Source organism: Drosophila miranda, chromosome XR (assembly GCF_003369915.1).
Source record: "Drosophila miranda strain MSH22 chromosome XR, D.miranda_PacBio2.1, whole genome shotgun sequence".
Lineage (NCBI taxonomy): Eukaryota > Metazoa > Arthropoda > Insecta > Diptera > Drosophilidae > Drosophila > Drosophila miranda.
Genome location: NC_046674.1, coordinates 45858132 through 45872021, shown reverse-complemented (window position 1 = coordinate 45872021; position 13890 = coordinate 45858132). Strand labels below are relative to the sequence as shown.

General features: G+C 43.8%; 1 protein-coding gene across 7 annotated transcripts in view; it reads left to right on the top strand.

The window, feature by feature from the left end:
• The window catches only part of LOC117186414 (ras GTPase-activating protein 1), a 142639-nt gene that overhangs the window by 59824 nt on the left and 68925 nt on the right, over positions 1-13890 (top strand). For all 7 annotated transcript variants that reach the window (XR_004471499.1, XR_004471498.1, XM_033387181.1 and 4 more), the window contains exons 3-4: positions 446-559; positions 653-725. Coding sequence is in view for 5 of the 7 variants with exons in the window: in XM_033387181.1 (XP_033243072.1) it covers positions 446-559; positions 653-725 (187 nt within the window). In the remaining 2 variants the exon portion in view is untranslated. The remainder of the gene's footprint in view (positions 1-445; positions 560-652; positions 726-13890) is intronic.

Here is a 13890-nt window from a genome sequence, read left to right as displayed (position 1 = left end):
TTTAGAGGATGGATTATATTTTAGTATTTTAGATCCCAAACAAAAATCAATCCGATCACAGCAACATTTAGTATAGCTGCCATAGGAACCATTGGTCAAATATCGTATTTTTGAACTTTGACCTCAAGGTGCCGAACCCCTAAGCATTGTCAAATCAGACTGTAACTTTATAATTTATTATACATACATATACTTTTTGATTTGAGGATTTAAATTTTTGTGTTAAACTTTCTGTAGGATGCCATTTTCTCAGAACCCTAAAGAGTTTTACAGCTTCGTCAAACATAAGCTTAAAATATCCAGCACATATCCACTATTAGTTGAGAATATGTTGGCAAACAGTGATCAAATATTGCAGTCTGCTGCGGTTGCTGTCACTTTACATTTTTGGCTTCTTCTGCGACTTCTGATAAAATATTATTAAAATAACCCCATTTACTTGCAGGGGAGCGTCCGGCGATCATTGCGCCTCCGGAAAGCGAATGGTATCATGGGCGGTTAGATCGATATTCGGCAGAGTCCCGTCTGCGAGGAAGCAGTAAATTAGGAAGCTATTTGGGTGCGTAATATAATCGTAATAATCTCGGATAGCAACGCAATAAATTTGATCATACATATATTTTATTTTAAATGATTAATATGTTTTGGACAGTACGTGAAAGTGATCGTAAGCCTGGCTCGTATGTTCTTAGTTATTATGGACGCACTGGCATAAACCATTTTCGGTAAGTATAACTCTATTTTTTCCCTGAGGAAGAAAACATTTCACTTTTTCTAATATACGTACAGTGGCGAGCACGTGTGGATACATGTTCGTCTCTTTTCAGTTTAAACGCCTTTAAAATCTTTAAAAATGCATCCATCCTTGTGATTTTTTTATACCAGATACTCAAAATAAGTATAGGGGTATATTAGATTTGGGGTGAAACGGATGTGTGTAACGTCCAGAAGGAAGCGTTTCCGACCCCATAAAGTACATATATTCTTGATCAGCATCAATATCCGAGTCGATTGAGCCATGTCTGTCTGTCTGTCTGTCCGTCCCCTTCAGCGCCTAGTGCTCAAAGACTATAAGAGCGAGAGCAACGATGTTTTGGATCCAGACTTCTGTGATATGTCATTGCTACAAGAATATTTCAAAACTTTGCCCCGCCCACTTCCGCCCCCACAAAGGGCGAAAATCTGTGGCATCCACAATTTCGACGATACGAGAAAACTAAAAAGCAGAATCGTAGAAGATGACTATATCTTCTAGAGTGCAAAATCTGAACCAGATCGTATAATTATTATAGCCAGAATCAAGAAAACAATTTCATTCTTTCTCGCTCTGTCTCTCTCTAACACACAGGTTTCATGGTCGGTTTTGCCAATTGCAAAATATGAGTTCAAGGATCTCAGAACCCATAAGAGCTAGCGCAACCAAATTTGGTATCCACACTCCTGTGATATCGGACCTTGACCGTTTTGTGTCAAAATTTCGCCACACCCCCTTCCGCCACGCAAAGGACGAAAATCTGGGGCATCCACAAATCTCAGAGACTATTAACGCTAGAGTAACCAAATTCAGTATCCGCACTACTGTTAGATCTCACTATAAAACGTATATCTCAAAATTTCTTTGTAGATGTGTTTGTCCATCTTGGTCTCAATAAACACCATTTGCCCAGGTCCAGCTGCTGCTATACACCCCCAAACCATTACATTTCCACCGCCATGCTTCACTGTTGGGATGAGGTCTTTCTCTTTCATGGCTTGATTATCCTTTCTCCATACTTTGGATGGTCCATCATGTCCGAATATATTATATTTAGACTCCTCACTAAATATAACATTCTCCCAAAAAGAATCTGGCTTATTTAAGTGAAGTTTTGCGAACTCCAATCTTTTTTTTTTTGTTCACATCGGAAATGAAGTGAAGCATGGCGGTGGAAATGTAATGGTTTGGGGGTGTATAGCAGCAGCTGGACCTGGGCAAATGGTGTTTATTGAGACCAAGATGGACAAACACATCTACAAGAAAATTTTGACTGACAATTCAATGGCGAGTGTCGAAAAATTGGGTCTTGAAGCGATGAATTTCTTGTTTCAACAAGACAATGACCCCAAAAATACCTCGTTTTTGGTTCAAGAATGGCTGTTGTATCAGTGCAAGCAGTTAAAAACGCCGCCGCAGTCACCAGATCTGAACCCCATAGAGCATGTTTGGGATTTGCTAGAAAAAAAAATTAGGAAACATAAAATTTCCTCCAAGGAAATCCTTAAAACGGCTCTGATGACGGAATGGGAGAAAATTAATCCCAATGAAACCAATCATTTGGTAAAAAGTATGCCCCGACATCTAAAAGCTGTTATTGAAGCTAAGGGCGGCCCCACAAAATATTGAAATCAGAAAAAATTGGGGACAATAAGTTTTTTTCGTACAAAATAAAAAGTGTCCACTGGGAGTCTCACACCTTCATCCCAGTTAAGGCCCCGCAGAGCAAAGAGTAAAAAGTTTTTCTGTACTGATTCTATACGGTCCTGGTGTACTTTGTACTGAGGGCACCATACACAGGAGCCGTATTCTAAGATCGGACGAACTAGCGTAGTTAAGAGAGTCTTTGTTATATAGGGGTCGTCAAATTCTTTTGACCACCTCTTTATAAACCCAAGCACGCCCATGGCCTTATTTACCATGGTAGAAATGTGTTCGGAAAACTTAAACTTTGCGTCTAATAAGATACCAAGATCATTCACCAGGGTAATTCTCTCAAGAGAACCGCCACGTAGGGTATAGGTAGCCAACAAGGGGCTAGAACGATGAAATGTCATTACTTTGCAGGTCAAGTTTATGTGCTAGAAAGGAATGGTTTACAGAGTCGAATGCTTTACTGAAGTCGGTGTAAACAACATCCGTCTGTATGTTACCTTGAAAGCCTTTAATAATGAAAGAGGTAAACTCTAACAAGTTCGTGGTGGTTGATCGCCGCCTTATAAATCCATGCTGAGTTGGAGATATAAGTGACTTGCAGAGATGTTGCAAGTGCGGAGTTAAAACCTTCTCAAACATTTTGGGAATAGCGCATATCTTTGCTGTACCGCTATAATTTTTTGCGTCAGACTTGCTACCTTTTTTATGGAGAGGAATTATAAACGATTCCTTCCAGATCGGGGGGAAGCCAGAAGAATCAATGGACAGGGTGAATAGTTTAAGCAAAGGTCCACACAGAGCCTCGGCGCAGTACCTGAGTACACAACCTGGAACCCCGTCTGGACCCGGTGAAAACACCGGCTTAACTAGTCGAAGATCATGAAGTAGGGAACATTCATTTAACAAGGGACTGAAAATGCCGTTCGACCTCGGTAAACCGTATGGGTACGGATGACCAGAGTAGCTTTCCTCCGAATAGGTGGTTTGGAAAAATTGTGCAAAAAGATCGGCAATTGCCTGATCATTATTTGCCGACGTATTACAAAATGATAGCGAGGATGGGTGTGCGGACGTTCTACGCTTACTGTTTACGAAGCAGTAAAACTGTTTGGGGTCCTGAGAAAAACGTATCCTGCATCAAAATAGGTAGTTCTTATAGCATTGAGCATTAATAACTGAAAAGATTGACCGAGCTATTACATAGCGAGACAGAGAAGTAGGAGAACCCACTTCTTGAAATTTTTTATAAAGTCTTGATTTTAAGTTTTTTAGACTGGATAACACTTTGGTAAACCAAGGGGGTTTTCCAGATCTAATCGGACAAGAAAGCTGGACACAAGAATAAAAAAATGTGCCAAGAGCATTGTAAAAAATTGTTGTGCCTTTTATGACATCAGTGCACAAGTACAAAGCGGACCAATCAAAATCCCTAATGAGGTTATTACGAGTAAGCTTCGCAAACTCGGCTTTACGAAAGCAGCGGACACGTTCAGGTAGTCTACTCGACCGATCCAATACAGTTGGTCCTATATCTAGCGACACCTCGAAAGTAGGGTGGTAGGCGTCTTCAGGTATAGTGAGCGGAAGGGCTTGGGTTAACAACACTATGGTCGGATCCGATACAAAGCACAGATCAAGCAATCCACCCAAGGAATTTTTCATATGATTGACTTGAGACAGGGACAGGTCCAGCAAGCCGTCAACAAAGTCATGTCGTGACATGGGCACTAGGATACTAGACTCGTTTACCGAAGACCAAACAGTTCCTGGCAAGTTGAAGTCACCAAGAACTATCATACGATCTTTATCAGATAGCGAGGAAGAAACAGCGGTTAAAGCGGACAAGTGCTGCTCATAAATTGAACTATCCGAAGAAGATGGGATATACGAGCAAGTAATGAATATAGCGAAAGCGGGAAGAATCAGTTTTACACACAGGAATTCCAGTTCCTGTTGAACTTGGACTGTTAAGTGTTCCGACGTGAAGTAAGAGTCCACTGCAATTAGAACCCCCCCCTGCACGTCGAGACGAACGGTCCTTTCTAAAAGTTGTGTACCGACCTGCCAAAACCTCGGAACTAAGAATGTCCGGCTTTAACCAGGTTTCAGTAAACACAACAACGTGGGAAGCAAATACAACACTATCCCGGAAAAGAATGCTGAGCTTACTACGCAAGCCTCTTACATTCTGATAGGTTACTAAGAGGTTACTAAGATAAGTTAGTATTTTGGAAGGGTGGAAGCAGGGCGGGAAGATGAGGATGGCGCATTGGGATGATTTGTAAGTGTTATGGGGGGCCTATTTTTCTTCTTAGCCTTGAAGTCCTTCACCAGTCCTTCACCACCAAATGCTCTGGCCAAAATTTGGCAGAGCAAATGGTGTCAAAGTGAGTTGGGGAGACACTTATCTTGAACGAAGATATCTCCCTGGCATAAGAGAAATTAAACTTTTCCACCTTTAAACCCACGGCTTTTATTCTGCTTTGAATAAAAGCAATTACATCATTAGATGTGAGGTCAGGGGCAAGCCGTGAGACAAAAACTTGTCGTTTTGGTGGGACTCCCACCAGTGGTTTGGGCACCACAGGCCTAATACCTGTGTTGGCACTATCCGGAGGTCCGGAACGTCTATTTACTGGTGGGATCGGGATGGACGGGACAACTAGTGAGCTTGCGGACACTACGGACACAGACGCTGCAGACGTACTTGGCTGCACATTCTCCGAAGCGATGAATTTGGCTACCGAATCTGCATCGCCAGCAGCTGTCGTTGCCCTTGGGGTGGCAAACGAAATCTGCTGCTGTACACTTGGAGTGGTCGGAGTCCGATTTTCGGCAACGAGCGGCTGAGCGACTATTGGCACTTGCAGATCCCGCGGAGTGACCTTTTTGCGCCTCGGAGACTCATTCAGCAGTTTTAAACCGCTAAACTGAGCCTCCATGGCTAGGAGCCCATCGTATTGGTTTGTAAAACCAACGGTCAGCTCCTTAAAGCCACTCCGCGTCTGCCTCATAAAAGCTTCCATGTCTTTCTCCACCGCACGGCATGCCTCGCAAGTGTAGTGCAAACCATTACGCTTTGAAATGGCATCACTCACAAGGCCAGAAAATCCAGCGCATTTTGCGTGCACTACGCTGTCGCAGAGCCAGTAGGGGATAATCGGCTGATCGTGGGTGATCTGCTTATTGCATGATTTTTTGGCACATACAACAGAAAACTCCATAATACAAAATTTTAACAAAATTAAAATCAAATAATATTTCAAAACAAATGGCTATCAAACCAGTGTGCCAGACAAACGCTAATAGGAGGAGAGAAGATCAGTTGCAGCAGCAGCTAATGAGAGAGAGAGAGCTACTGAACAGAAAGTTACGAGAGCGAGAGAGAATGATAGGTAGAGAGGGGTAATACAACAAAAGCTACCAGACGAGAGCGGACTGCAATGCAATGTAATGCGTACTCACTCACTGCAACAACACAAACACGACAAGCCGACGCCGAAAAATAAAAAGTTAAATAATGTTTTAACACAAATCAAAAGGCATGCACTCGCGGAATAGAATAGGTTTCCAGATTGTTGGCTGGTTAGGAAGTTAATTAAAGTTTATTTGTGAAAACACCTGTTTATTCAAAACAAAAGGAAAAAATGCGGAGCGCAAAACAAAAACGCGTCTGATCACTACGAAAGAGAACGAACGATATGATGAATTATGAAAACAATTTCATTCTTTCTCGCTCTGTCTCTCTCTAACACACACGTTTCATCATTCATCATTTTGCCTATCGCAAAAAGTGTGCGCCTAGATCTCAAAGACTGTAAAAGCTAGAGCAACCAAATGGTATCAAGGTAACCATCGCGGGAGGTGTTGAGGTGGTTTTAAAAGTCCCCGAGAATCGAGGTGTTTTTAGCATAGGCCAGCAGTTCCTGTGGCGTCCTCTTGAAAGCATCGACCAGTGATGCCAGCACTGGGGCGCCCAGGTATCTCCTCCTAGCCCTTGAGAGAGCCGGACAGTTGCAGATGAGATGTTCCAGGGGTTCGATAGCCCCAGGTTCATCGCATTTCCTACAACTGTCTCTGTTGGTGATGCCAAGCTTTGCTGCATGTGCAGCTGCCAGGCAATGACCTGTTAGTATTCCCACTAACAATCTACAGTCCTTTCGCGGTAGGTGCAGTAGGTAGTGGCTAAGTTTCCCATTGCGTTCCTTGCACTTAATTTTCGAGGTTCTACAGGTGGTGGTACTCCTCCTGCTTTCGGTTTTTGATCTAGCCTGCTTCTCTAGATCGCTTTGCAGCGTTCTAAGGGAGACAGGCACGTTCTCGGTTCTCCTATTCTCCAGCCCGACGCCTTCCTTAGCTAGTACGTCCGCCGCCTCGTTTCCTTCGATGCCTTGGTGACTGGGAACCCAATAGATCCGCACTGACTTTGTCGTGCTTAGGGTATCTATAAGTTTACTCGTTTACTCGCTCTATAAGCTGAGCGACCTCTGCTGCTTTCCGGACGGCGAAAAACTTCCGCCTGAAATATGCTGCATCGGTCCGGTAGCTTATACGACAGCCTTATCGCAGGGTTTGTTCAGAATAAGCCCGCTCCTACTCCTCCGTCCATCTTGGAGCCGTCCGTATATATGTTGAGGTGCTTAGCTTGGTCCCTTCCCTTTTTCCAGTCTTCGGGTCCCAGAGATGAGATAGTTTTGATGTCGGGGAAAGTTTGGGGGATCATGTAATCAGTGAATCTGGTCATGTCCCTGCCAATTAAACTGTGCCCTTATCCTTCTGATGACATATTTCCTGAAGCGATAAGGCGCTGTGCTGCCTTTCCCACAATCAGGCGAGCGTGAAAGTCCAGGGGGTCGATTCCGAGTACAGTTTCGAGTGCTTTTGTTGGGGTTGACCTCAGCGCCCCTGTAATACAGAGAAGAGCCTGTCGCTGAGTCTTTTCCATAAGCTTTTGGTATGTCTTCTTTTCAGTAGCTTGCCACCACACTAAGGCTCCATACAGCAGAGTTGGTCGCACCACCGAGATGTAGATCCAGTGCATTAGAGCAGGTGACAGGCCCCATGTGCTGCTGAGCATCTTCTTGGATGCATAAAGCGCAATGGTGGCCTTCTTCACCCTTTCGACTACATTGGGTCTCCATGCCAGCTTGCTGTCCAGTACTGTGCCTAGGTATTTCACCTGTGTTTTTGGAGTCAGCCTAGTTTGGTCAATTTTTGGGGGGGTCCATATCGGTACCTTGTACCTCTTGGTAAAGAGGATGAGGTCCGTCTTGTCCGCGTTGATACTGAGTCCTACCTCTTCCGCCCACTCACGTATCTCCCTAAGTGTACGTTCCATTAAGGAGCTGAGGGTCGATGGACATACACCCGTGATAAGAATGCTTATGTCATCTGCATAGGCTGTTATCTTTGTGGCCTTCCTTTCAAATCTCTTGATGAGGTCGTCGACCACCATATTCCACAGTAGTGGCGACAGGACTCCACCCTGAGGTGTGCCGTCTTAACCATGTAAGCGGTGCCCCACTCCGATTGCACCCGTCTACAACTTAGGAGGTTTTTGATCCATACGTTGATTGCTGGGTGTATGTTATTCGCTTCTAGGCGACTTGTTATTGCGGTTGTGGCGGTTGTGCTCCGGAGATGTCAACAAATGCCCCCAGTGCATACCTTTTATTGTGAAGGGCGCACTCGATGGTGGATACTAGCGAATGTAGTACCGTCTCCACTGATTTCCCTTTGGTGTAGGCGTGCTGGTTTGTTGACATCAGTCCCCCTACCTCATTCCTGATGTATAAATCCAACAACTTTTCTAGTGTTTTTAGTATAAAGGAGGTAAGGCTTATCGGTCTGTAATCCTTGGGACTCACATGGCTGCACTTTCCTGCCTTTGGGAGGAAGACAACTCTCGAGGTTCTCCATTGGATAGGGATATAGCCTGTACTTAGACAAGCTGTGAATATTGCGGAGAGCCATGAGGTAATCGCCTCTTTGGTCACCTGCATCATGGCTGGGAATACCCCGTCGAGTCCTGGTGCTTTTGTGACCGCAAAGAAGTCTATTGCCCAGTGGATTCGCTTAGTGGTTAACAGATCTGTTAGGGGGTGTTGTTCCTCGGTTGCTAGGTCCTGGGGCTCTTTGGCATCAGCGACCTCGGTTCAACCAGGGAAATGTTCCTCCATTAGAGCTGTTAGGGCTTCATCACTGCCCTCTGTCCACTGTCCGTCATCTAGCTTTAATTGGCTTTGTATGGTAGGCTGCTTAGAGAGCAGCTTCCGTAGCCGTGCGGTTTCTGGTACTCTCTCGATGTTAGAGCAGAAGGTCCTCCACGAGTTCCGTTGTGCTTTGCGTATTTACTTCTTGTAGCTCCTGAGTAGGAGTCTGTATTCCTCATAGACGATCCCTTCGTTCGCTTGTTTGGCGATCTTAAAGAATTCCTTGAGGTTGTTCCTTTGGAGAGAGAGATCTCGGTTCCACCAGAGTGGCTTGGACCTCTTCTTCGTTCTCGAGGGTTTGCACGATGCATGGTAGGCGTTCAGTAACTCGTTGGATAGGGTCTTTAGGGACTTCTCTATATCCTCCGCATATTTCACTGAGCCCGGATTCGCGAGCTTCGAAGTAACAGTCTTTTTAAACTTTACCCAGTTTGTGTTCCGGGGGTTTCTATAGACTGTTATCTTCGAAGAGTGTTCGAATTCACACTTGAACTGAATGTACTTATGGTCTGAGAAGGATGGTCTTTCGAGGACTCTTCAGTCAGATACCAAAGTAATCTTTCCCGTGACGACAGTTAGGTCTAGTACGTTTGACGAGGTGGGACCTACGAAGGTGTGTTCCTCCCCCACGTTTGCTACGTCTAAGTTAGTGGATAAGATAAAGTCTAGGAGTGACTCACCTCTATCATTGATGTCGGGGCTTCCCCACACATTGTGATGGGCGTTGGCATCTGCGCCAATGAGGAGTTGGAGATTTTTGGAGCCGGCTTCCGTCACCAGACTCCTAAGTTCTTCCGGTGGAGCGGGCCTGTCGTGTGCCATGTAGCAGGAAGCTGCCATAAGACGCTTTTCCTCGCTCTCCAGCATCACTACCGTCCGGTCGTCCGTGCTGTAATGAGACATAAGATAAGCATGGATTCCCTTCCGTACGAGTACGGCGGTTCTGTTCCTGCTTACCGATGTTGAGTAGAGAAGGTTGTAATTTGAGGACTTTAGCCCGGCCACGGAGTTGCCTGACGCAATCCACGGCTCCTGGACTAAAGCTATGTCGGCGGGCCCTTGCTCCTTGGCAATGAGGAGCTCCGCCGACGCTATTTTGCTCTTATGGAGGTTGAGCTGCAGCACCCTTAGCGTCATGGGTGGCTAACTCAACCTCAAACGACGGGTTGACTATGATCGTCAGGTCACCGTCCTCCTCTTCCTCCGAGTCGTCCAGCGCAAGACCCTGGACGCTTTTTATAACTTTTCGTACTATTTTTGGTGTTTGTATAGAAACGCACTCACGAAATCTAATTTCACTTAATAGCATGCGGTGTGCAATCGCAAGTTTGTTAACAACTAGAAAAAGTATTGTTTTCGCAATGACAATTGCGTATGATGTGAATTTAGTTAACACAGGGAAAAATCTCTTCTGATCGTCGCAATCACTCAAAGGGAATGACAGAGTCAAGATGCGTGTGAAATGATTTTAGCGCGTGCCACACAGAAAAGCACACCACATGTACGTAACGATAAAGAGACATAAAGCGCGCAATTGGAAGAAGAAAAAAAAGAAAACATGCAAGGATTTGAACCACCAGGCCCCAGATTATTGAGTAGTCGCCTGCTTCAATACGCCTTCTTCTTCAATTTACTAATAAGCTGGTGCTATCACCACATCAGTTCTCTTTCGAAAGCCATCCGTTAGCCAGTATGCATGAAAACAACTACAAAAAAGGGTGCCATCTGTTTCTAGCCCTTGTCTCTCTGAGAGCCGGGAGAGCGAGCTGAAAAAGTGGATGACTACAGCGGTCGACGTCACCTTTTTACTTCATTCATCTTGAGCAGCGTCGTTATACTATTTTCTACGAACTTCTTTCCTTGCAGACGAACTGCTTGCTGTTGGAAATATGTTATCGAGCAGTTCATGGGGGAAGCAGCGCGTCGGCAATGCACTCAAACTGCTAAACATGAGTTTGGCCGGTAAATTTTAAAATGCTAGCTTTACGGGCTTCTGGTTAAGAACAAAAAAAAAAACGATAAGAAAATCCAGGGCTTGAACAGTGGATACCTAGATCGGAAGTCTGGATTTATCCCACCAGACCACACTTCGGTTCGATTCTAGCAGGCGTAATGCAGCTTTAATGCAACTGGAAAGTTCGGAAAAGGGTAATTTTCTTTACTTATGGTGGGAGGATTGAAAATCGGTTCTTTATTTGTTAATAAGCTAAGCTGTTAAGATGTGGGATGTTAGATTTGTGCTGAAAGTCTATGTGTGTAACGTCCAGAAGGAATCGTTTCCGACCCCATAAAGTATATATATTCTTGATCAGCATCAATAGCCGAGTCGATTAGGCCATGTCTGTCCGTCCGTCCGTCTGCCCGTCCCTTTATGCGCCTAGTGATAGTGAACTAGAGAAACGACATTTTATATCCAGACTTCTGTGATATGTCACTGTTACAAAAATATTTCAAAACTTCGCGCCGCCCCTTTCCGACCCCACAAAGGACGAAAATCTGTGGCATCCACAATCTTAAAGATACGAGAAAACCAAAAACGCAGAATCGTAGAGAATGACCATATTTTCTAGACGGCGGAATTTGAGTCGGATTGTATCATTATTATAGCCAGAATGAAGAAAACAATTTAATTCTCTCTCTCTCTGTTTCTCTTTGCTTTGCCAATAGCTAAAAGTGAACGCCTAGATCTCAGAGACTATAAGAGCTAGAGCAACCAGATTTTGTATCCACACTCCTGGGATATCGAACCTGCACAAGTGTATTTCAAAATTTCGCATCACCTCTTTGCGCCTCCACAAAGGACAAAAATCTGTGGCATCCACAATCATAAAGAATGGCCATATCTACCTGATTTCCGAACCTGGATCAGATCGGATTTTTATTAGAGCCAAAAGTAACAAATCAATTTTCGGTCGCTACGCAGCGCCCAACGACACGTTCTGACTGATTTTCTGTCTCTCTCACGCACCCTTTATCATTCAATGTTAGTTTCGTCTGCTGGAGGAAAGCCATACTGACTATTTATTGGGAATAAGTGTAGAGTTGCGACATCAGCAACTCACAACGTTCCTCCTCGTTTAAAAAATCATTTAGTATCGACGTGTCACAGTACTTTTTATACCCGATACTCAAAATGAGTATTGGGGTATATTAGATTTGTGGTAAACGTGGATGTGTGTAACGTCCAGAAGGAATCGTTTCCGACCCCATAAAGTATATATATTCTTGATCAGCATCAATAGCCGAGTCGATTAGGCCATGTCTGTCAGTCCGTCTGTCCGTCCGTCCGTCCGTCCGTCCGTCCGTCCGTCTGTCCGTCCCTATTAGCGCCTAGTGCTCAAAGACTATAAGAGCTAGAGAAACGATGTTTTGGATCCAGACTTCTGTGATATGTCACTGCTACAAAAATATTTCAAAACTTCGCGCCGCCTACTTCCACCCCCACAAAGGACGAAAATCTGTGGCATCCACAATTTTAAAGATACGAGAAAACCAAAAACGCAGAATCGTAGAGAATGACCATATCTTTTAGACTGCAGAATTTGAATAAGATCGTATTATTATTATAGCCAGCATCAAGAAAACAATTTCATTTTTTCTCGCCCTGTCTCTCTCTAACACACACGTAGCATAGCCGGCTTTGCTTAGAGTAAAACATTAGCGCCTAGATCTCAGAGACTATAAAAGCTAGAGCAACCAAATTTGGTATCCACACTCCTAATATATCGGACCGAGACGAGTTTGTTTCAAAATTTCGCCACACCCCCTTCCGCCCCCGCAAAGGATGAAAATCTAGGGATATTCACAAATCTCAGAGACTATTAAGGCTAGAGTAACCAAATTTGGTATCCGCACTCCTGTTAGATCTAACTTTAAAACGTACATCTCAAAATTTCGCCCCACCCCCTTCCGCCCCCACAAAGGACGAAAATCTGTTGCATCCACAATATTGAGGATACGAGAAAACTAAAAACGCAGAATCATAAATAATGATCATATCTATCAGATTGCTGAATCTGGATCAGATCAGATCATTTTTATAGCCAAAAGGAACAAATCAATTTGCACTGGCTACGCAGCCCCCGACGTCACGCTTAGACTGATTTTCTGTCTCTCTCGCACGCACTCTTTGTCGTGTCGTTCAATATTAGCGGCGTCTGCAGGAGGAGAGCCATACTGACTTAGTATCGGGTATAACTGTAGAGTTGCGGTGTCCGCTGCAACTCACAACGTTCCCCCTCGTTTACAATAAAAAAAATCAAGTATCGTGCATTAATTGATTTTTTTCTTTTTGAAGGTTTAACTTAAATTAATTTAATTAATTTAAGCGTCGTCGAACAATACATGAAGACGATCCACATTATGGACGTACAAAATAAGCAACAACAGAAGAAATCGTAGAAAAAATACGGGATATCGTATCGGAAAATCGTCAAGCGACTGATAGAGATTTAGTAAAAGCCCTAGGCATCTCATTGGGCAGTGTAAGAAACATTTTGACTAAAGTATTGGGTTTCAGAGAGCTGTGTGCAAAATGTCCACCATTTGCTAAAAATGGAACAAAAACGACGTTCTTAAAAACATTTAGAGCGTTTTCAAAAGGATAACGTGAACTTGTGCGACTTGGGTCTCTCACCATGATCTTGAATCAAAAAAATAGGCTAAAAAGTAGTATGAACCCGGTTCTTCGGCTCCCAAACAAGTTAGTGTCCAGAAAACGGACAAAAAGTTGATAGCACCAGTTTTTTGATTACTTGCAAACTGTCACAGCAATAAATGATTAATATGACTGTATCCTCTTAGACCAGGTGAAGGATAAAATTGATGTTTCCTCCCTCTGATACAACCAGATCTGCAACCTGCCCTTTTCGTGATCTGCGACCTTTTTTGGAATACAACAGTGACAGCTGACTTTAAGGCTTTAGGCCAATCCACATATTTTCGTTCAAACATGTTTGAATTTGACCTGCATTTGTTACGTTTTGTTGCTAACACCAGGCTTTAGCTTGTGTCCCGCTTTCTTGTCAGATTAGATTTAGGAAACCTAGGTTCGACAAAGATTTATCCAGCCTAAAAAACATAAAATCAAGAATTTTTAATAAATTTCAAGTTGGTTCTCCTACTTCTCTCTCGCTATGTAATAGCTCGGTCAAACTTCTCAGTTCTTAATGCTCAATGCTATAAGAACTACCCATCTCGATACAGTTTTACAACTTCGTAAACAGTAAGCGAAGAACGTCAGCACCCATCCTCGCTATCATTTCTTAA